The sequence below is a fragment of the Triturus cristatus genome, chromosome 4_2 (genome assembly GCF_964204655.1).
Source record: "Triturus cristatus chromosome 4_2, aTriCri1.1, whole genome shotgun sequence".
Lineage (NCBI taxonomy): Eukaryota > Metazoa > Chordata > Amphibia > Caudata > Salamandridae > Triturus > Triturus cristatus.
The window spans coordinates 220,085,415-220,110,476 of record NC_140586.1 but is presented as its reverse complement, the minus strand read 5'-3'; the positions used below and the strand labels follow the sequence as shown (position 1 = coordinate 220,110,476).

Below are 25,062 nucleotides of genomic sequence, written 5' to 3'. Positions count from 1 at the left end.
GAGAAACCCCGTGCTATCCTGGTTCGTTTCAATAATTTTTTGGCTAGAGAGGCTGTCTTTGGCTTGGCTAGACCGGATAAGAAAAGATTGGCAAAAGGCTGTTATTTTTTTGTCAGACCGGATTTTTGTAGAGAAACTGTGACAAGACGCTGGCATTTACGACAGTTGATATCTGGGTTTCAGGAGAAAGGTGCTGTCGTCTTTCTGCAAAACCCTGCTAAGCTTAAAGTTACGCATAAAGGCCAAACTAGGTTTTTTTTTTCTGAGGTTATGGCCAGTGAATTTTTACATTCCTTGTAAACATAGGATTTAATATGTGCGAGGGATCTGATTCCTATTAAGTTTCTCCTTGTAGCTGGGAGAGGGAATGCGGTAGACCATCTTATTAGGGCTGTTTATCCCTATGCTTCATGTGGTGGTTTGGGTGGGATGGGTGGGAGGGGTGGTATGTGGGGGGCGGAGGGGAGGGGTGGGTTTTTTGAGTTCGGGGGGGGTGTTGAGTGAAGTGGGCACGGGGGGTGAAAAATCATCAATTGCCTGGTCACACGAATTCTTTGAGCTAGGAAACCTTAATTCTCATGTTAAGGATAATAAAAAAAAAAGGAATAAACAGTATATCATCTTAATCACTTTGGCCAAGTATTATGTGAAGAGGTTGGTCCTTTTTTGGTTTCTCAAACTGGTCTCATGGCTAAGAAGATAAAAATTTGTTCACTCAATATTTGCGGGCTAAACGATGTGAAAAAAAGAGAGGTGTTCATTAAATTTATTCAGATTATTAATGTTGATTTACTCTGTTTGCAAGAAACTCACATTCCATGGGCTAAAAGGAATTGTCTAAAGAAACTTGGGCTAGAACTGATTGCATGCTCTAAACAAACTGGGGTGAAGAGGGGAGTCGCCATTCTCATGAAACGAGGCTTGGGGGTATGTGTTAAATCAGCAGAGGATAAATGGGGGCGTTGGGTGATTAGCTTATGCCAGATTGGGCAATGCAGATTTACTGTTTGTAATCTTTATGGACCTAATCTGGACGATACGGAGCTTATGTATTTTCTCAACCTTGAGCTCGCTCAATGGCCACAGCCTCTGGTGTTATGTGGGGACTTGAATATTCACCTCGATGCCAATTTTAATATCAGGACATCCTCATTATATAAGGGTAGGAAGCCCGGTTTGTTTACAGCACTAAGAGAGGTCATTATAGATCACGGCCTGTTTGATACCTGGAATGCAATTCATATGAATGATTTGGGATATACTTTTTATTCTGCTCCACACAAAAAATTTGTCAGACTAGATTATTTCTTTGTTTCTTTAGAATATCAAGGTAAAATTGAGTTAGAGATTTTACCTAAACTTATATCTGATCATAACCCACTAGTTCTGGGATTGTCACTTGATCCACCAACAGAGAATAGACCGCATTCATGGTCTTTTGAACGGAGCTTGATCGGGGATAAGGAATATTGTCAATTTATGGTCAAAGTAATACAGGAGTTTTTCTTGCTCAATAAAGGTACAGCTTCTATACAAACTATATGGGATGCTTTTAAAGCAGTAGTCCGAGGGGAAACCCTTAGCTTCTCTCTATCACGACGTAAATTATTGTTAAGTAAATATAAAGAAGATTTTAGGTTGGTTATGCTATCCGAGCAGAAATTGGCTGAGACAATTAGGCTGGGTAGGGATCTGGAAGGGGCCCAGAAAGAACTCGTTGTGAATAGGGCTAGAGTGTATTCTAATCTGGCGGATAAAATAGCCTTAAAATATAAGCAACACAAGGAGTTGGCATATGAATTTGGCGAAAAAACTGGAAAAATTTTGGCTAAAAGAATAAGGCAAAAAGCTGCATATAATGATATATCTAAAATTAGAGATGTAAATGGGGTTTTGCAAGAAACGAGAGAAGGGGTTCTGGGGGCTTTTCAAAGCTTTTACCAATCTCTTTACAAACCTCCGGCATCAGAGATTTTAGATCATGGGAAGGATTATCTGTTGGGAGTCCCAACCACAGGACTTACCGAGGCACAGGTAATAAGCTTAAAGGCCCCAATAACATGGGAGGAAGTTGAAAGAGCGATATTAGCTTTAGCTTTGGGTAAAGCTATGGGTCCAGATCAAATCCCCTTGGAGTTCTATCGTACGTTCAGGAACATGCTAAAAAATGACTTATTGTTAGTATGCCAACAAGCTTTTCTAGGCAATCCCCCGGCTTCTTGGTCAATGGCCACTATAGTAATTTTCTTGAAGAAAGGTAAGCTAGATACGGACATGGGATCTTATAGACCTATATCCCTCCTTAATGTGGATAGTAAAATTTATTCCAAAGTTATTGCAAACAGATTAAACAGTTTTATGTCTTCTTTGGTATCTAAGAGACAACATGGATTTATTTCAGGTCGGGATACGACAGATCATATTAAGAGGATCATCTCCTTATTAGATTGGGCGCAGGCTACGAGCTCTTCTCTTGCAGTCGCTTTATTGGACGCTGAAAAAGCGTTTGATCGGGTATGCTGGAATTTTTTGTGGTCAACGTTAGTTTGGAAGGGCTTTCCGGTGGAATTTATCAAGGCTATTCAGGCTTTATATAAAAACCCAAAAGCAACGCTTCGGATAGCAGGCCATCTTTCTGGTAACATTATAATCACTAGGGGGACAAGGCAAGGTTGTCCTACATCGCCTTTGCTATTTGCTCTGTATATCGAGCCCTTCTTAAGTAGCTTGGATAATAATGCTGGAATAAAACCAGTCTGCATACATGACATAGCTTATAAGGTTTTTGCATATGCAGACGATATAGCTATTGTTACTTCAGATATTAAGTCTGCCCTTCCCAAGCTAATACAAGCTTCGGAGAATTTCGGTAAGCACTCTGGATATAAGCTTAACGTTGCTAAGACCCAATTGCTTCATTCAGAGTTTGGACGTCCACAAGACATGCATTTTGAGGTGGAATCTATGTATCTTGGGATCAAAATAACTGCGGATATTGATAAAATTGTTCAAATAAATACTGATACTGTAATAGTGTCTACTAATAAAATTTTGGAGAAATTGGATAACTTACATTTATCATTATATGGTCGTAGCAACGTCTTGAAAATGCTTATTTTTCCTAAGTTTTTGTATTTATTTAGAACTATTCCACTGTTATTCCCTATGTCTATATTCAATCGGATTGAAAGAATGTGCTCCAGGTTTCTCTGGAGCTATCATAGATCTAGAAGAGCTCTAAAAAAAATGTACTTTATCTAGAGACAGAGGGGGTTGGGCAATTCCTAATTTCCAGTTATACTATTGGTCTATTTTTTTTACAGAATATGGGTGTTTTATTGTTTAAAGAAGCTTATCTGGATGAGGCAATAAGACCTTCAATCTATGAGATGCTACTGGGACAGGAAGCTCGTCAATGTTTAGTTCGCATCATTGAACCAAGTTATTACAAGAAAACTAAATTTAAAATTGTTTTAACCGTCTTTGAGATCTGGAAGAAAATTAAAAAGAAAATTGGATTTACTACTAATTTAAATTATTATACACCTTTAAGCAATTGCCCTTTGTTACCTGATATTTTTAAAGACCCTATTATGTATAGATGGCATCGGGCTGGGATAACCCAACTGGGTGATTTGATGGAGGGCCAACATATAGGGTCTTTTTCGTTTTTACAACAAAAATATGGTTTTTTACGATCTGAATTCTTTAAGTTTTTAGAAATGATGATTCTAATGTTAACCCCTTACTAATCCCTTTATGTGTTAGTATTTATCTAGCATATAGCGACACTTAAAGCAATCATATTCACCTTTTCGATCCTCCACGAAGATGCAAACATCACAAAGCAATATATTGTGCAATATACCATTACCACATATACTATTGTTAATATGCGTACAGATTTTAGTTATATGAGTTATTTAGCCATGCAAATAGCAGTATCCCACGTGTAATTTGTGTTTTTATAATGTTGATTAATATACATGCAGCACTCGTTTCATAATATTATAATTAATAGATTATTTAATTAGTATTTTCATGCAAAATAGAGGAGGTATACAAAATTTTGCACTACCTGCTCCATCAATATCCTGCCTCCCACTATTTGTTTACTGTCTACACTAGTGTTGCTGGGGACACCACCATCTTCCCTTTCATTGGACTCTTGATACCTAGCCTTGCTACTGACAACTTTTCCGACATTTTTACCCAGCACATCACGATCATCCATCAACATGAAACTGTTGCAGCTCTCCACACCTTCCACACTGTTGCCATGTCCTTTCTCATACAATGCTACTCTCCTCATAATTCACTGTTCATTCTTCTCCAAAATCACAAATAAATCATGCACTTCTTTCACCTTCAACAGACCACGAAAATTAATCAGGTCACCTTCATAGTGCCCCGACTTCACTTTGACCAGGTCACTCACCTTGATTTTCCTACCTTTTTCACCCTTAAATTCACCTCCACCGTCAAAATCTTCCTGACCGCCTAACACTTTCATCCATGCTGGTGACATTTTGGTATTGGCCTTTTGTCCCCTCATCACATAGAAGGGAACTTTCTTAGTCACACTACTTTAAGTGGCCCTATGCAATCTGACTAGATTGCTCACCATGGCCTTGACCTCTCCTTTCTTTACCACCACCATCTGTATTACTCCCTTTACCATGCGATTTTCCCTCTTAACAACACCATCCACCTGGGAATTGTACAATGACGTACGGGGGTGCATTATGCTACAACAATTGATTAATTTCTTCTGATGTCAATTGAGTCCCATTATCTAATCATTTTTATGGGATACCCTTCCTCTTTTAAAAGTGTGGCCAACACTCTGACAGGCTGCACCGACCATTGTGGCCCCAGTGACCGAGCTGATTAATCTGTCTCTGTCACAGGGAGCGGTGCCATCGGGATGGAAAGGAGCGGTCGTCAAGGCCCTCCTGAAGAAGCCGAGCCTTGACCCCACGGATCTGGCTAATTTTAGGCCGATTTCCCTGCTCCCGGGTGTAAGCAAGATTGCGGAAAGATTGGTTAACCACCAACTATCTAATTTCTTGGAGACCAATGGCCGGCTACGGGATTCCCAGACGGGATTCCGCCCTGGACAGGGTACCGACACTGCCCTTCTGGCCGTGGTGGAAGAAGCCAGGTGCATTCTGGATTCAGGAGGGTCAGTGGCAGTGATCCTCCTGGACCTGAGTGCGGCTTTTGATACCGTAAACCACCAGGTATTACTCCAACGGTTGGAAGGGCTGGGTGTCACAGGGTTGGCTCTGAGATGGCTTGCCTCCTTCTTAGGAGGACGGTCATTTGAAGTGTGGGAAGGAAATGTGAAGTCGCCCTCCTTTGCCCTCCAGTGTGGGGTCCCTCAGGGCTCGTCGCTGAGCCCTACTTTATTTAATGTATATATGGCCCCCCTGGAGGATGTGGTGTCTCCGTTCGGCTTTAACATCATCAGCTACGTGGATGACACGCAGTTGGTTGTTGGGCTCTCCCAATTAGAGAAGCAACCTGCGGTACTTCATTCCTGTTTGGAGGAAGTGTTTAGGTGGATGTCGACTTCATCCCTTAAACTGAATGGCTCAAAGACGGAGTTCATGATCTTAGGCCATACGTCTTTTGCTCTGTCTCCCAGTAGTTGGCCTGACTGCATGGGGGTTCCTCCCAGCCCGAAGAAAGAGATCAAGAGCCTGGGGGTGTGGCTGGAGCAGGATCTGACATTTAGAACACACGCCAAAAAGACCGCTGGTGTATGTTTTGGTATGCTCCGGTCAGCCCGCAAGATTCTGTCACTCCTCCCAGACACCTCCCGTAAATTGCTTATACAAGGGCTCATCATCTCAAGGCTGGATTACAGCAATGCAATCTTTCTGGGCGCGCCGGAATCTACGTTTAAGAAGTTGCAGCAGGTGCAAAATGCTGCGGCCAGACTGCTGACAAACGTTCCCAGAAGGCAGTCCGCCAAACCGGCACTAAAGGCGCTTCACTGGCTTCCGGTGCGTGAAAGAGTAACCTTCAAAGCACTCTGCATGGCACAGAAGAGTCTGCAGGGGAAGGGTCCTGCAATCTTGAGGAACATGATCCAACCCTATAAAGCAGCAAGGGCCCTCCGTTCGGATCATAAATTCCTCCTCCAGTCTCCTAGAGTAAGACGAGCCCGTACTGGAGGGAGAAGGTTCTCTGTGAACACGGCCTCCGCGTGGAACGCGCTTCCACTTGTTTTGCGGGCTGAGATTAGTACTCGGCGCTTCTGCAAACTACTAAAAACTCATCTCTTCCCAGACTAGCGTGTCACGTGTTAGCCTCGGTTGGTCTTCGAATAGCGCTGGGATGCTCAAGGGTAACCGTGCGCGATATAAAACTCCAAATAATAATAATAATAGTGTTCCTAGACAAACCATCTGCTTGGGTATTCCTCCGATCTGGTATGCCATACACTATATTAGAACTCCTGTAGGCGAGCCGCTAAGCGAGCCAATCTTGCAGGACCTTTACCTGCTCCACCTAGGGATAGGATTTTTAGGTCTCTGCCTACCAGACAGCACAGCTGCCTGGTTTGTTAAAGACATCTCAGGGACATTCAGAAAGTTGACCTAGGAATATATTCCGCCCGTTGCTTACCATTGGCTTTATGGTTTGTAACTCACATATTCTGGCTTTCAGTTTGCTGGCTTTATTTGCTTTAGGCTGTCCAGCTCGAGTTCATCCCTCCCATTGCCCAAACCTTGTTTACTATATTCTTCCACAAACTCGCTTTATGTAAACAGGCCTTTAAACCTTATTCTTATCTTGTCACATTTGCGGTGCATTCAAAGATAGAGGTCAAATGTCAGTCTGTGTCTTCCAGAGAGCTTGGTGTTTATTTTTCTTCTCTGACTTCAAAGTGAGAAGATTTATCTGACAATCATGCTGGCTAGTAGGGGTCTGCTTGAGAAAAGCTCTGCAGATTTTTTTTCCAGCGCACAACAAAATGTAAAAATGTCTGTAAATGAACTGTGCTGACAATCAAATCAATACATTGGGTGATGGCATTTCCAGACATTACAGTTTGTGCGCTGTATACTTTTATCAGTAAAAGTAAGTGAGCGCAAATGTAATGTCATTTCAATTGAAGATGTGTTGCCTGTAATGGCAGTTTGCTACCACACCATGCATACTCCACATTATCCCACTCCCAACCATGGCTCGAGCAGGTAAGAGCGGTGGGGCGGTAGAGCCGGGTGGGGTGGGATTTCGACAGACGACGAGGGAAAATTAATTATTTATTTAATTTTCCCCCATCATCTCTCAAAATCCCCCCACCCAACCCCACACTCTTACTTGCACAAGCCGCAGCTGCCCACTCCACTCTACCATGCATCACACCACGTCACTGTACTCTACTCTGCATCAATCCATACTACCCCACTCCACTTCACAGTCACTGCACTCTTCTCTGCACCACTCCAAGCCTCTCTACTCTACACCACTCCAATATATGCACTCTACCCCACACTACTCTACTATTCACCACTGTACTGTTTGTTACTGCAATCTTTACCACTCCGCGCTACTCCACTCTATGCCAGCCTACTCTGCAACACTGCAACACTGCACTCAATGCCACTGCACTCTATACCAATGCACTCTACACCACTTTACTCAAAACCAATGCACTCTATGCCACTCTACTCTGCACCAAATCACTCTCCACCGCTGCACTCTATGCCACTCTATTCTACTCTGCATCCCCACACTCTACGCCACTTTATTCTGCTTTGCACCACTGTATTCTATGCCACTGCTCTTACGCCACTCTACTCTGTACCACTGTACTCTACGGCAGTCTATCCTGCGTCACTGCACTCTACTCCACTGTCCCTTATGGCACTCTACTATACATAAATACACTCTACGACAGTATACTCTGCAACACCACACTCACTGAACTCAATGCCACTGCATTCTAAGCCACTCTAACCATTTCTGCACCACTGCACTCCACAACACTCTACTCTACGCCACTTTAATCTACTCTGAAACAATCTACTCTGCCACTGCAGTTTATACCGCTGTATTGCACTCTGCACCACTCCACGCCACTTCACTCCACACCACTCCACACCACTGCACTCTACGCCAATGCACTCTACACCACTTAACTCAAAACCAATACACTCTATGCTGCTGCACTCTATGCCAATCTACTCTGTACCACTGCACTGTACGCCACTCTACTCTATGCTAATGCACTCTATGCCGTTCTACTCTATACTCTATACCATTGCACTCTACGTCACTTTACTGCACCACTGTATGGCACTGCACTCTACAGGTGTGTGAGGGCATCACTTCCTACTAAGGAAGGCCCCCCCTTAAGACATACCCAACCTGAGATACAGCACCACAGGAACAGTTACCACTTATTACTGACATAGTTGATCTTGGGAGCAAGGGTTCTGGATCTCTTTTTAGATCCCCGTGCCCCCTCTTATTGATATTTAGCTCTACTCTGCACCACTTTACTCTATACCATTGCACTCTACCCCACTCTACTGTGCACCATTGCACTCTTCCTCACTGCACTTTACACCACTCCGCTCTGGAAAAGTGCACTCTACACCAATGCACTCTATGCGTCTACTCTGTACCACTCCACTCTCTACCCTCTGCCCTACCCTGCAACACTCTATTCTATGCCACTTCACTTTACTCTGAAACAATCTACTCTATGCCAATACACGCTATGCCACTGCACTTTATGCCACTCTTCTCCACACTACACCACTGCAATCAACGCTGCGCCACTCTAATTGACAACACTCTGCTCTATGCCACTGCGCTCCTTCCCAGCACTCAATGCCACTTCACTCTACCCTGCCCCACTAAACTCCATTTCACTCTACTCTAAAACAATCTCCTTTATGCCACTGCACTCTATGGCACTCTGCACCACTGCCCTTGAAGTCACTGCACTCTACGCTGTGCCACTCCACTTTAAGCCACTACACTCTACGCTGTGCCATTCTACGCCACTCTACTCTTCAGCACTGCATTTTCTGCCACTGAACTCTATGCCACTCAATTCTTTGCCACTCTACTCAGTAACACTCTAATCCGCACCACTTTAACCCACACCACTTTAACCTATGCCACTGCACTCTACTCTACACTGCACCACTCTATTCCACTCTTCTGCACTCTATGCCACTCTAACTTACTGTGCACCACTGCACTCTGACACTGCAATCTACGCCACTTCACTCTACACCTCTCTACTCTACTCTGCACCACTCTACCCTATGCCGTGCACTCTATCCACTCTAGTATGCACCACTACACTCTTCCCCACTGCACGTTACACTACTTCATGCCACTCCACTCTGAAACAGTGCACTCTATGCCAAGGCACTCTATGCCACTACACACTACCCTGCACCACTCACTCTGAAACTATCTACTGTAGACCACTGTACTCTATGCCACTGCACTTTACGCCACTCTACTCTACTACACTCTACTCCACTCTATGCCCCTCCACTCTACAACACTGCAATCAACGCTGCTCCACTCTACTCAACGTCACTCTACGCCACCGTGCTCTACACCAGTATTCTATGCTATTGCACTCTACCCTGCACCACTATACTCTACCCTGCACCACTCAACTCTGAAAAATGTACTCTATTCCACTGCACTCTACACTATGGCATTCTACTCTAAACCACTGTACCTATGCCAACTACTTTGCACCACTTCACTTTACGCCACTAAACTTTACAACATTCTACTTTATGCCACTGCACTCTACATATTTGCACGCGATGTCACTCTACGCCACTCTATTCTACTCTGCACCTCTGTACTCTACGTCATTGCTCTTTGCCCCACTCTATTCTGCACCACTCTACGACACTGCACTCTATGACACTCTACTCTGCATGACTGCACTCTACACTACTGCAATCTATGCCACTGCACCCCTCTACTCTGTCAATGCATTCTACACTGCACCACTCTACTCTACTCTGCACCACTCCACTCTATGCCACTTCACTCTACGTAACTCTACTCTGCAACACTGCGCTCTCCACCACTGAACTCTCCACCACTCTACTCTGCATCGCTCCAATCTACGCCAATGTACTCTACACCACTGCACTCTAAGTCACTATAATCTACTCTGCATCACTGCACTCTACGACACTCTACTCTATACCACTGCACTCTAAGCCACTTCACTCTACTCTGAGGCAATCTACTCTATGCCACTGCAGTCTACTCCACTTTATTCCACTCTGCGCCAGTCCACTTTAATGCACTCCATACTATGCCACTCAATTTTATACCACCGCACTCTATGCCAATGCTCTCTACACCACTTTACTCAAAACCTATACTCTTTACGCCACTGCACTTTATGCCATTCTACTCTGCACTGCTGCACTGTAGGCCACTATACTCTACAACACTGTACTCTACCCCATTGCATTCTGTCACTTTACCCTGCACCACTCTAAGTCACTGCACTCTACACCACTGCATTCTGCAACACTCTACTCTGCAACACAGCACACTTTGCTACTGAACTCTACTCTGCACCACTCGACTCTGCAACTTTACTCTACTCTTCACCACTCTACCTCAAATGCACTCTATGCCAATGTACTCTATGCCACTCTAGTCTACTATTCACCACTGCACTCTACACTATTCCAGTCTAGACCACTCCACTCTGCACCACTCCACACCACTCTGCAACACTGCACTCTATGCCAATGCACTCTATGCCACTAATCTATCCCACTCTACCCTGCACCACTCCACTAAACACCCCTTCACTCTACTCTGAAACAATGTACTCTATGCCACTGCACTCTACGGCAGTCTACTCTGTGCCACTTTACTCAAAACCGATGTACCGTACACCACTGCACCTACACCAACTACTTTGCACCACTGCACTTTACATCACTCTACTCTACAACATTCTACTCTATTCCACTGCACTCGATGCCACAGCATGCTATGTCAGTCTACGCCACTGCACTCTACGCCACTCTATTTCACTTTGCGCCACTGTATTCTATGTCACTGTGAAAAGAATCAACACGAGACGATGAAAGATTCAAGGAGAGTTTAATGCATGTGAGCAGGAGCGAGACTAACAGCCAACTGCCTCCGCTGTCAGTGTTGTAGAGCCTGGGCACAGCCAGGCTCTAGAACCCTTCACCAACATTCTGTATCACCTTTATTAAAGGACATAACACATCTGTAGGAAGGTGGAATCTGACTGCATGGTTACCTCCACTTTTTTCCTGGTGTTTTGCTGGTTTTTGACTAGTCTGACTAGGATCCTGCTAATCAGGACCCCAGTTTATCTGCTTTCTCCCTAAATTGGTTGTGCATGTACTTTAGGTACACTACATATTGGATTCTGAGGTACCCTTATCAGTCCCTAGTATATGGTACACTATGTACCCAGGGCATAGGTACCCCAGAGGCCTCCCAGGGGCTGCAGCATGTATTATGCCACCCCTGAGAGACCATTCAAAATGGCACCAAAGGTCTGCTACTTCAGCCTGTTTAAGGTGGTGTATGCACCCATTACTTAGATATAGGTTACTTATATCTATTCTGAATCACTACACTTCTAAACCTATCAGTCACCCCTATGGCAGGCCATATCAATCCTGAAGGCAGGATGCTGGGTTTTATGTGAGATGGTGCCCCTGCATGAGCAGAGCCCCTCTGCAGCCTTCGGAACCTATTTTCCGGGGTTGTCTGTGATGCAGCCAACCATATATATTTAAGTGCATTATAATCTCGCAGTAAATACTAACTTTAAAATGGCTGCTTAGAAACATGTCGTGTTTGGTGTCAAACACCTTGGAATCATACCTCCCTGCCAGTAACTGGTGGGGGAGGTATGATTCCACTCTTCTAGAGGGATTTATATGAAACACCGGTACACCCGGTACCAGCTTTCTCGACCTGGGCATCACAAAATGGATGCTGCCAGCCACAGACACGTGTCTACCCTCCTGCTGCTGAGCCAAGCTCGAGCAGGGGAAGGCATGACAATAGGTTTCCTGTCACAGGGAGGGGTGACCACCTCCCAGACAGGAGTTAGTGTATTGGGGCTGGCTGGGTGCACTCTGAGAGTGCCAAAAAGTCTGCACTGGGGGCACATTTGGGGTCCCTGTGCATAATCCAGCTCAAACCGGTTGCAGGAGCCATTTGCTCTGGCGCAAAACTAGACAGATGGACATGGGTGTAGCCAACCCTCTGTCCTGACCCTCCCATAGGTGGGTCCCCAGAGTTTGTCCCACCCCTTCCTTGGGTATAAAGTAGGAACCCTGACTAGAGGACTTTAGATTTTACCTGGTCTAAAATCTGCTTACAGAAACCAAGTACTTTGACGGTCTACACTTCGCTGGATGACAGAAGAATCTCCCTTGGAGTAAAGGAGTTACTTCACTGCAGCAGCAGGCACCTTAATGCATCTGACCGGTTTGCATCTCCCGAGCTCCTGAGGACTCCGAAGATTTCTGCCACACAGGAGGTGGATTCCCGAGCGTCTCTGAGGTCGATCTGCCCTCTCAGCAATCCTGAGACCAGTATCCCTCGTGGGATACGGTGCAACCCGAACCCCTGTGCACCGTGTACTTTTGCAGCAGCATATGCTTTTTGGCGATCCCTGAGGCTGTGCTTTGCGCTACGTGTAGTCCTAACCCCAAGCAGTATTTCTACTGAAGATTTCCGGCCTACACTTCACGAGTGTTCCGTGGGCTGGTATTTCCTGATTCAGCTCGAGGTCCCTTCGCGATCCCTGGTCCGTTGGCCTGTGGGTCCCTGTGAAAGTAACATTGACTTTCCTTGGGCTTTCCTGGTTGCTCCAGATATTCCCCAACTCTCCATTGCTTGGAGAGTCCCCAGGACCTTGCTAGTCCTCTCCATAACCTGTTTCCTCTGCCCAAGTGGGTTGCAGTTGCCAAGGCTTGTTGGAGTTCAATCCGCACACTGACCCACCAGCACTCGACAACCTTCGTGGAACAGCTCACCTCCGGACTTTGGTTGTCGTCGACGTCTCCTGGTCCCCGTGGCTGCAGAGTCAAGCATCCAATCTTCTCACCTGAAGCACCCGACATCGGTGGGCATTCGTCTATCATGTCCCTGGTCACTCTGAAGTGACCCAGACTCTGTCCCCTCTGCTTTCAGGTTCTTCTCATCTCGGATCCAGGCTTGGATCCCACCGTACACTTTTCATCTTCCCGGCAGCAGCACTTCTTCGCATCACGCCATTGAAAATGACGAGGGTTTCTGACACCACTTGACCCCTATGCACCCGGCTCCTCTGGGATAGGTAACACAGGTACCTCGATACTCACAAGGGTGCTGGCCTCAGAACCTTCTATGTTCTAAAGGGTTTGCTTGAAGTCCTCTCCGAAGTGTCTTTAAACTGTAAATTGCCAACCGCGACTTTCCCATAGAGTTGTACGGAGCTCGCGTCTGTGTTCTCACACTGCAACCGTCCTCCGTGGGTCCCCTGTGTTACTACTTTGGGTGGTCCCTTGGGGTCCCAGCGATTCTACGTGCTCTAGGCACTGTGTCTAGTGAAGTCGTGGTTGTTATACCACTTTCTTAGTATATGGTTCGGTCTCCCCCTGGAGCCCGCTGTGTATTGTGCTATTTACTGTTGTTCTATTGATTTAATATTGTGTGCTTTGTGCTCTAATCTCATAAAGAGGTTAGTAGGGAGTGTTTAGTAATAAATACATATATTTTATATATCTCTTGTGTGATTCTCCTTTCATTTGGTCATTCAGGAGGTTCTGATTTGGTAAAACAAGTTACTTTACATTCCTTTGAGACTTAGCCTGAAGGCTGCTCTCCACATCTACCACTAGGATAGCTTCCTATAAAGGTTGTCTTTAACCTAATCATCAATAAGGGTTGTTTGGACTGGTACAAGGTGCCCACTTTAATTAGTGGACAGCATATACCAGGCCAACTTCTCACATCATCCTTTTCCTTAAACTATTACACATTTACAATAAAGCTAAATAATTAAAAACTCTATCCGTTATAACATCCATAAAAATAAGACGCCTTTTCAAAACTAAACTCAAGGCAATACATAAGATACAAAATATATCATAAGATGTAAAAATTAAACTATCATATAAGTAAGCATAGCACACCATAAAACAATACACAAATTACATCAGAAATTCATCATATCTCCTCAGAGCTTTGATTTCACCGTGATTTCTATGGACTCTGGACTTGTTTTTACCACACACCCCTGTCTTGGATTCATCATTCAGTTTACTCTGGTCTTTCTGTTCCTTCCTCAATGGAAACCTCACTGCCTTTTACTGATTCCATAGATTTCCATCACCCAGCAGAAGTGTGTATTTATTCTCCTTCCTCACCTGGAGAGGTTAAGAATATTTAGATTCTCCTTTTCTAACCATGCACCTGTTCTGCACATGGACCCAATCACCAATTGCATAATCACCTCCCTTTATGGTTTCACTTTCCAATGCAACCTTGCCCCGATCCACTCCTTTGGAAATAAGTACCCTGGCCTTGCATCCTCTCATCACTTCGAAAGGAGATTTCCCCGTCACACAATGAGGCATGGTACGATAATACCACAACAACTTCCTCATTGCCACGCTCCAATCTTTCCCTCCAGCCAACACCAGCTGTAAACCCTCCTTGAATGTCCTGTTTCACCTTTCTAAAAGACCATTGCTTTGAGGATAGTACACACATTATCGAATGTGTTCTATCCCTTGTTCCTGGAGAAAACATTTCATGCGCTATGAAACAAATTGGACACCATTATCTAATACCATGATCTCTGGCACCCCTTCTATCATGAACAACTCCTTTAGAAAGTCAATTACCATCTCCGAAGTGACCTCTCCAGTACATTTCACTTCAGGCCATCTTGCAAAGTAATCAAATACCACAATGGCATATTTGGGGCAACCTCCCATAACATGCAATCTTTTTTTCCATGGACCATCTGATTTATCAGCCTCTACTAGAGGATAACTCACGGTTTTCTATGACTTGTCACTCCAAGCAGACAACACACTCTCTAATGTTCCTTGCTACCTCTCAATCCAATCCAGGCCACCAATATTCCTCTCTTACATTTCTCTTGGTGGCATTCATTCCTATGTGCCCTTTATGTGCTTGTTATCTTAGTGTCGATGGCACTACCAGCAAATCTCCATGCATCAAAATGCCGCTCACCACCGACAACTTCTGACTCACCTGTCAGAAACACTCTGCAGCCATTGAAGCACTTCCTTTATTCAGCCACCCTTCACAGAGATACTTTTCAATTTTATGAAATACACTGACCTCCTTGAAGGCCACCAACCATTCCTCAAGAGATATTCTGCCTTTAGTTATTACACTCACACATGCACCATCCAATCATCTTCCTCACTCACAGAACTCACCACTACTCCAGAGGGCAACCGGGACAAGCAATCAGCTAACACACTTTTCTTTCCAGGAACATATTCTATGCAAAAGTTATACTCTGACAGACCCATACTCCACGTGCTATTCTGGGAGATGCTCTCCTTCCACCACTTGCTGAGAACAGCTCCACAAGCGGACAATGGTCACTCTTTACTGTAAAATTTGTTCCCCACACGTACATTCTAAAATGGTTTACTTGCCACCACACAGCTTTTGTTTCTCTCTATATGGCGGAATCCTCTAGTAGTAGTATTACACCGAATCCCACCAGACTGGCATCAGTGTTTATCATTATGAGATTGTTGGTGTCAAAATGTTTAAGTGCTGGCGCCATTGCTATGTTTATCTTCACATCTTTAAATTCAGTCTCACAATTCTCACACCAAACTTCTCATTCTTAACCATGTACTCAAGCTAAAATCTTACAAAATGCGACCCCCAGGTTACTGTTCAGGGTCCCCAAACATCAATCTGTTTCAAAATGTATCTCTAAACTTCAGTGGCTCCCTGTGAGGCAGAGGGTCATGTTTAAAGCACTGTGTATGGTATTTAAGGCTCTGCACGGGCTTGGCCCTGACTTTCTGAGGAAGAGTTTCACTTGGTATGCACCAAGTAGGTCTCTGTGTTCTGTAAGTGGCAAACTGCTAACAGTTCCCCGATTTAGATAGGCCAACTGGGGAGGTAGAAGCTTTTATCCTGGGAGCTTCTAAAGCATGGAATGCCCTTCCTTTACATATTAAATCCCTTCTTAATCTTCTGGCATTTAGAAAGCCTCTAAAAACCTGGCTCGTTTTCGCTTGTTAACTGTTTTTTGTCTTACTCTGCTTTCTCTACTCAACTAGCGCCATGACGCCTTCTTGGGCAAGCAAGCGCTTTACAAAAATCTCTAACATAACATGAGTTTCTGCATAAGTTTGGTTTAGTCTACAAACATGGGGACAAATCAGGAATAATACCTGGCCAGCCCCAAAAAGTATCTTAACTAATCTTTATACGTTGGAGAAGGGGCTTCCTCTATAACAGAGACCAACTTCAATATGGGAGCTATTCTTTTCCTACTGATCCAGTGCCTAAGTACTCTACAGCTTTTACCTTAAACTTGAATTTCTCTTTCTTGATTGTTAATCCACTCTCTTGCAAACTTTTTAACACAGTCTTCAATGTTTTATCATGTTCCATCTCATTTTTCCCAAATACCAGGTTGTCATCCTGTTAATACGTCACATTTGGTGTATATTTTAACAAATGGTGCATAGATATTTGGAAGACAGCAGCAACTGAGGATAAGCTAAAAGGTATAGGTTTATACCTATATGCTCCTTCAGGCCTGTCAAAATAAGTTAGCGGCCTAGATTCCGGATGTAGCACAATTTGGCGATAGACCGCCGAAAGATCCAAAATGGAAAACACTTTCACTCCCTTAATGGTTAAACATTTCTCCTATGTTGGGGAGAGGAGGCCTGTCCACCCAGACTGCCACATTCAAATCCCTTAAGTATAGACACAGCCTGATTTCACCATTGCCCTTCTTAGCAATCACCACTGGAGCAAGCCACTCCAATGATTCGATTTCTTCGATTGTCCCACTCTGGCATAACCTTTGCAGTTATTGACACAAAGGCTTCCTCGTCATCAGTGGTACTACTAGAGGTTTGTGGGCTTTTGGAGTTAAACCATCCCTCAACACAATCTTATGCAAGAACCCTTTGAGAGTTCCCAAATGATCCTTAAAAACTTCAGGATACTCAGGGAAATACGGCAACCCTGTGTTTACCACGCACACTTCTGATTGTGTTCTCAACACCTGATAAGGATAATTGAGACCTAAACAAATTTCCAAATCACTTTGTTGAGGCCAATCCAACAGACACAAATCCCCCTGTGCAAAATATACTTTAGATGTCAGGACAATCTGTTGAAACTCTAGTTGTGCTTTAATGAAAGCCACTAATTCAATGGGCTTGTTACCATTAGCCACCAGTCTCATAACCTGACTCTTGAGTACATGATCTGAAAAAAATTTACTTAACTATTCCTCTCCAATAAGAGTATACATGGCTCCAAATTCTGCCATCATTCTCACATCAACACCATCTATTCTGATAGTGCAAAATGGATTGCCTTCACCAACCTTACCGATCTGTTGAATTTCTAAAATTACATGCTGGCATTCCTCATCGTTCTCGGCTCCCTCTATTACACTCACTGAGGATCTCTTTTTCTCATACCCCCCATTCTCCCTTTACACATTCTCGCAAAATGTCCTTTGTTTTTGCACCTTCTATGTACTTGTCCTATTGCAGGACATGATTCATCTGTTGCTACATGACCTCTGTAAATACACTCAATGCATGTCAAATTTCTCTTATCCCCCAATCTTTTGACACTACTGTCCTCTACTTTTCTTGGTTTGCTTGTTCTTCTTTGGACTGTTTCAACCTTTTCGTCTGACTTCCACTCCTTCAGCCATTTTTTTTTTTTTAACACACTTTATTGATGACCTCTTTGAATGGTACATAACATAGATCTTTAAGCCAAGTAATTTTTAACCTCCTTCAGCCATTCATCTGTAATTTCTGACCTTTTCATCAAATCAATAGCCATTGGAGAGTTAATCAATCAATCAGGGGGTTTATGAAGAGCGCTACTCACCCGTGAGGTTCTCAAGGCCCTGGGAGGTGGGGGGGCCAGCTCCAGGTCAGTCGAAGAGCCAGGTCTTGAGGCTCTTCCTGAAAGTGTGCAGAGTGGGGGAGCGTCTGATGTTGACTGGGAGCTCGTTCCAGGTCTTTGCTGCGACATAGGAGAAGGCTCTTCCACCTGCTCTGGTTCTTCGAGTGCGCGGGGTCTCTGCCAGGGTGAGGTCAGCGGAGCGGGGGTTCCTTTTGGGTAAGTGGAAGGAGACTTTTTCGTTGAGGTATTTGGGTCCGATGTTGTGGAGGGATGTGTAGGCGTAGGTGAGTAGCTTGAAGGTTACTCTCTTCTCGATGGGAAGCCAGTGGAGGTCTCATAGGTGCTGGGTCATGTGCTCCTGTCCTGGGGTTCCGAGGAGGAGTCTGGCTGTGGTGTTCTGGATGGTTTGGAGCTTGTGTAGCAGGGTTTTGTTGATTCCAGTGGAGAGGGCATTACTATAGTCCAGTCTGCTGATTATGAGTGCGTGGGTGACTGTCTTTCTGCATTCGGGGGGATCCACTTGAAGGTCTTGCGGTGGATGAGGAGGGAGTTGAAGCGAGTGGGGGCGACGGCATTGATCTGGCAAGTCATGGTGAGGGAGGAGTCTAGAATGATGCCGCGGTTTCGGGCATGGTCTGATGGAGTGGGTGGGTTTCCGAGCGCGGAAGGCCACCAACTGTTGTCCCAAGCGGTGGAGGAGGATCCAAGGATGAGGACCTCTGTCTTCCATGTTCAACTGTTTCTCTTGCACTTTCCTGTTGTTTACTTTTAAAAGAAGCTGGTCCCTTAACATTTCATCTTGGAAACCTTTGTAGTTACACGTTGCAGCAAGCAATCTCAAACTGGCAGCATAGCTTTCTACCGATTCACCAGGAAGTTGATTTATTTACATAAATGTAAACCTCTCTACCACTTAATTTTTCATCTTACCAACATTTACATCCAATTTCCTAGCTGCAACTTCATATTCATGGTTTTCTTCACTTTCTTAATCTTCCTCTTCTTCTACATCAGACGATAAAGCATGCAGAGGTTTCCCTCTTCCCCAAACAGTGTTTTAACATTACTAACTTGCTGGCTGCCATAAAAATGTTGCATCAATGGTTTGAGCAGAGGCTTCAAAACCCTCCTTCCAATGTTCCCAGGGTATTGTAGGCTTCTCAGGACTTTGCAAAAAATATGTTGGTGCTACTAAACCTTCCATAACTAAGACCAACGTGACTGCTAACTATAATTTCCTTCAAGAGCTCTAATTCAATGAAATGTTGGTAGCAAAAGCAAACTGTTCTGTATCATTTCCTAAATGTCTACAACGGTAATGCAAGACAAACAGATTTGTTTTTCCTTACGTTTTTGTACCAAATATGCATTTTATATATGACAGAGTGTTGCACTCTAGCGTGCGTGTCATTGAAATAGTGGTTAAAGTAATGTAACATGCAATATTTTCCAGTATGTATGTCACTAAGTAACTAGATGCCGAAATACAACCCTTGCTGAATGTTCTGTTGGTTGCACAATGTAAACCAGCTTTTTCTTTAAGGGCAGGCAACAACAAAAAATCAACCGCAACGAGCAGTGATCACTCCTGGCAGCCGAGACACACCCGTCACAACATTTGCTTATGCTGGCGTAATAATGCTGCCTTGATGGACAGCACTCTCTTCATGACGCAATGAAAATTCATTGCAGCTGAGACACGCTCTTAGCAACAGTTGCTAATGTCATAATGCTGCTGCCTTGACGGGCAGTGATTGATCCTCCTGTGTGATGTTGCTAAGAAACCTTCAAGTGACGTTCCACCCAAGACGTCCAGTGAGCTTCCCTCATGACCCCGTGTTGTGCAGTTAGGCCACTTCCTCGCTACTTTATGTTGCACAATACCGGCATTTGGAAACCACAAATTTCCCCCAAAATTTGACCAAAAGTCTTACTGACCAGCATTCCACATAGTGATACTGACCGGCAACTTCCCCAAAGCCGTCAGTGTTCAACAATGGCCCGGATCTCGAGCTCCAAAAGAAGAGCTTGCAGGGCAAGACTGTTGTGGAATACCACTGGGGAATATCTGCCAGTCTTCAGGTGACCTTCCTCCCAGTCGGAGGGCCATCCGGCGTCGCCAATGAAAAGAATCAATGCCGAGACGATGTAAGATTCAAAGTGAGTTTAATACATATGACCGGGAGGGAGTCTAACAGCCAAGTGCCGCCACTGTCAATGTTCTAGAGCATGGGCACAGCCACGCTCTAGAACTCTTCACCAACCTTCTGTATCACCTTTAGATAAAGACATAACACAATGCTCTGTGCACCACTCTATGAACCTCCACTCTACATATCTGCACTCACGACCCTGCACTCTACATGACTGCACTGTATGCCACTGCACTCAACTCTGCACCGCTCTACTGCATTCTACACCACTGCACTCTACCCTGCACTGCTAAACTCTATGCCACTTCACTCTACGCAGCTCTACTCTGTGCCATTCTGTTCCACCCTGCACCACTCTACTCTAGACTGCACCACTCCACTCTATGCCATTGCACTCTACGTCACTGCAATCTACTCTGCACCACTCTACTCCACAGCACTCTACGCCAATGCACTCTACACCATTTTACTCAAAACCAATGCACTCTATGCCACTGCATTCTATTCTGCACCACTGTACTTTATGCCACTTCACTCTAGGCCACTCTAATCCACTCCACTCCACTCTATGATGCTCTACTCCATTGAACTCTGCTCCACTGACACTCTACTCTATTCTACTCCACCTTACAGGACTCTACTCCACTCTATGCCATTCTACTACAGTACTCCACTCTACAACGCACTATGCAACTCCCTCTATGCCCCTCCATGACACTTTACTCCATTCTATTCTATAACACACTACTTCACTTCACTCTTTGCCACTCCACTCTATGACAATCCACTCCGCTGTACGCCACTATACAACACTCTACGCAACACCTTCTATGCCACTCCACTCTGTTGTACACCACTCCACAACACTCTATGCCACTCCACTCAGACACTGTGCTCCACTCTACGCCACTCAACTCCATGCCCTTCCACTTTACGACACTTTGCTCCCTCCAAAACACTCCACAACTTAGTACACTACTCCACTCTACTCCACTTCACTCCTTTCCACACCACTCAACACTACTGTACGCCACTCCATTACACTCCACTCTACTCCACTTTACGACAATCCACTCCACGCCACACTCCTTTATCCTACTCACTTTTAGAGAAGCTGAACAACAGCCACTCGGATATACAACATTGCTGAAACATATTGTCAAAGCCAATAGTTCTTGCGTAGGCGAGACCTATTTGCTTTGCCAATGCTTGTTAACAATGGCTTATGATCACTGTGTAAAATTAAGGGAAACCCCTATAAATTCATCCAAAAATCATTCATGCAAATAGAAGCAATTCAGGCGGAAGATTCCCACTTTCTAAAGCAAAAAATTGCTTATTTTTGCTGTCTCCTGCCTGAAATTATCTCTGCTTCAGTAGAGGTCAATTGGGAAAATACATTCTCCTGACTCTTCTTTGAAAATCTCCCACTTTCCTTTCCTTTTGGCATGTAGGTAAAATGCTCCTTCTCCAGCCAGTGAATAACTGTTTGTCCCGGGAACAACTGCTGATTTTGAACACTGGAATGTTGAGAGCTCTATTTAAGGAGTAGGAGTAGCTCTAGCTTATAATGGATGGTAAGCATGGAGCTACAACATTCCAATGTTTGTCTATATATTTCTCCCTTTTTAATTTAAAACATTCTACCCTTATAGGGTGGGATGTTCTATAGCCTATAACCCTACTTCGAGCTAATACCATGCACCCCCCTGCAGGCCATCGCCCTACTCGTGTTCAAGGTCTTTAACAACCAGTATAACCCTCGGCAGCGGGATATAAGGTTACATTATAGAACTTCAGCACACTAGAAACCTTACATACAAACATTCTACAAAACACGTTTAAAGACACAACAGGCCTGATTCAAAAAGGCCACTAAACAATAGCATCACAAGTCTTTTGTTGGTTCCTTAAAGGTACGAAAAAACAGGATAAAATAATTACAAATTATTTTCTATTAGACTACCTCCAATTTGAAGTGGCCTGGACATTTATTACTGAACATTACTTATATTCAGCAGACCTTGTAGGCTGGTTTTATTATCAATGTTCATGTATAATTTGACCTGTTCTAAGATGGCCGACATTCTTGTATTTGCGTCGCAATCTCCCCATTCCTTTCCCCCTCGAGAGCTAATTTCTCGTTTTACCGAAGGAGAACGTTCCTTTTCCAATATGGCCGCCAATGCTGACGAATGTTATAGAAATAGGAGACAGACGTATATTTTTGACAGTGGTGGGTGCGAAAGCCTCTACCTGGTCAAGTTCAATGAACTTTAATTATATTTTGAGGGAGCAGATCACCCCCAGGGAGAGGCTGAAGTTACCGCTGGCGAAGGATGGCCGCGCACAGAAGGAGCCTGCCTCAGAATGTAAGCAACTGGGAACCCTAATGGGCAAAGGGCAATAAAGAATAGTCACATTATCGTGGTCTTATTAGGGGGCTGCAAAATAGGTATCGTATGAGGCGCAGACCCTTTGGCTGATACCGTATAGTTGCGGTGGTTTGGGGGTATCTCTGCACATAAAGCAGACGGATCTGCGGCTTCTGGACACTGGGATGGGGTGGTGGGGCGTCGGGGGGTAGCATAGGTGTGGGACTTGCATAAAAGGGAGCCAGAGGGTAGACCTCCGATTGTGTGAGTTACGGGATTTGGGGTCAGATACAGAGAGGGTAGGACGGACGTTGCCTCTCCATAGGAGATCTTGAAAAGGGGACCATCTAAGTGTCACTTCTCAGCTGATACCATGTACTTAGTTTTTTTTATCCCGACGTATATATATTTTTTTACAACTTCACTTTGCATAAAAAATCTTCAAGTTTGACTTTTTCTATTGTAAGCATGGGCCTCAGAGCCCTGCATGTGTATGCAAGTTGGCTTTAAAACACCCAGGGCATTTGCCGAGTGGCCCGTGGAGACCCTAGTCTCATCAAATTGCTCTAGAGGCCACTCTAAGATTGCTGCCTTTCAAAACCAGTATTTAAAATGGAAATAAAGAAGTGCTGGAACTCCTAATATCTGAGTATCGAGCTGTTTGCTATGGAAAAGGTCCGATGCGCTCTCATTGGAAGCATTTACACCCTGCTGAGAAGTGCAGGTAACCCTACCCCCGCCCCTTCTTTTAAATTTAAAGATCTACCGATACTCACTACCTGACAGCACCTATCTATTTAAAAGAGCCTCAAAACATGTTTAAAGACATGCGCATCTGTATATAATGTTAGTATAACGGACATGACGGTGTATGCATTCCCCCATTTCACGTAAGACTGCACCTCGAAAAAATATTGCTGTAACTCAGTCTGTCTGCAATATGAAAGGGTCGGGTCGCATCGTTGGTCACTGTAAAGTGTTTCTATGCCCTCCAGATTAGATCTGAACCAGAAAAAATAGGACTTAAATAAGTGTTGGCAAAGCCAGCAGGTCTTGCCTTTGCCAATGTATTTTTCCGGTGCTATATAAATAAATACATTCAGTATTTGTAAAGCGTTAACTAAACGCCCATAAGGGTCTCCAGGCGCTGGGGGCAGTTGGGAAGATTAAGTGAGTTATTGTCCAGAGCCGCATGATGTTGAGCTGCCGCTGTCGCCGGGGGTCGAACCGCGAGCCCCGCACTCCAGAGTCCGCCACTCTAGCCACTGCACCACACCTCAGTATCAACCCCTCGCCCCCCAAAAGGCACAATAGTTCAGCCAATGCTGGTGGACACATCATTCTTTAGACATGGGCATGTGTGATGAAGCATGTGCATGCGCCTATAAAATGACATGCAAGAACTAACAACAATGTCTCAACCGGTGTCGATGAGGAAGGCAAAAATATGTGCATGTATAAAACATTACAAGATGGAAAGAGGGAGACTCGTGGTAAGTTTTTGAAAAGTGCTCATGGCATCATGTATTTGAAATAACAATTTATACATAACAGTTATATCAATACTGTGGGCATAAATTGCAAAGGCAACCCAAAAGACTTGGAGGCATATTATCAAGAGAGGTGTTAAAATTATTGCCGCTTTAGCGGCAGGAAACTGCTGCTAAAGCGGCGATAATGGGCTTGATAATATGCCCTTGAGAATTCCAATGGAAGCCCAAGTTCTGGTGTGAACCTGGGCTTCTATTGGAATTCTCAAGGGTATATTATCAAGCCCATTATCGCCGCTTTAGCGGCAGTTTCCTGCCGCTAAAGCGGCGATAATTTTAACGCCGTTCTTGATAATATGCCCCTTGGTGCACTATTGCGCTTGTGACACACAAAAAAGTGACGGCACAAGTGACAAGTGAGAGAGCAGCGAAAGGCGCAATGTGACAAGGTTGATAAAATATATGTACAGGAATATATGATTCTTCAAGGAAAATTATTTACAGTGATTGGTCATAGTTTTCACATTTATGTGAACCATAGTTGAGTATGCGCCGTTAATTGCGCTGATTTATTGGTCGACGGAGTTTCAATCCTATTTCTTCAGGACCAGGTTGCCAGTTAGGGGTCCTAATGACCACTTAGTTCGGCACTCTATTGGGCGGGAAACAGGGTCGTAGCCCCGATCCACTGTGTGCTGTATGACGGTCTATATTTGAATTACGTAATTGAATCAAGGGAGTCGTGAAGCGGAATGAATCCGAGGACAGGGTACGCACTGTGATAAGCGCAGAGCCCCAAGTCCTTTTCGGTTACCTGTGCAATTTATGCCCACAGTGATGATATAACTGTACTGTATAAATTGTTATTTC

The 25,062-nt window shown here is 44.4% G+C and overlaps 1 protein-coding gene and 1 long non-coding RNA gene across 3 annotated transcripts in view; one reads left to right on the top strand and one right to left on the bottom strand.

Annotated features, from left to right (window-relative positions):
* The window catches only part of LOC146833446 (uncharacterized), a 489,922-nt gene that overhangs the window by 190,855 nt on the left and 274,005 nt on the right, over positions 1-25,062 (bottom strand). The gene's annotated exons all lie outside the window — the stretch shown is intronic.
* TAB1 (TGF-beta activated kinase 1 (MAP3K7) binding protein 1) overlaps positions 22,520-25,062 on the top strand; it is a 110,329-nt gene continuing 107,786 nt past the window's right edge. For both annotated transcript variants that reach the window (XM_085601270.1, XM_085601269.1), the window contains exon 1: positions 22,520-22,699. In XM_085601270.1, coding sequence (XP_085457396.1) covers positions 22,667-22,699 — 33 coding nt within the window. In that variant the 5' untranslated portion in view covers positions 22,520-22,666. The remainder of the gene's footprint in view (positions 22,700-25,062) is intronic.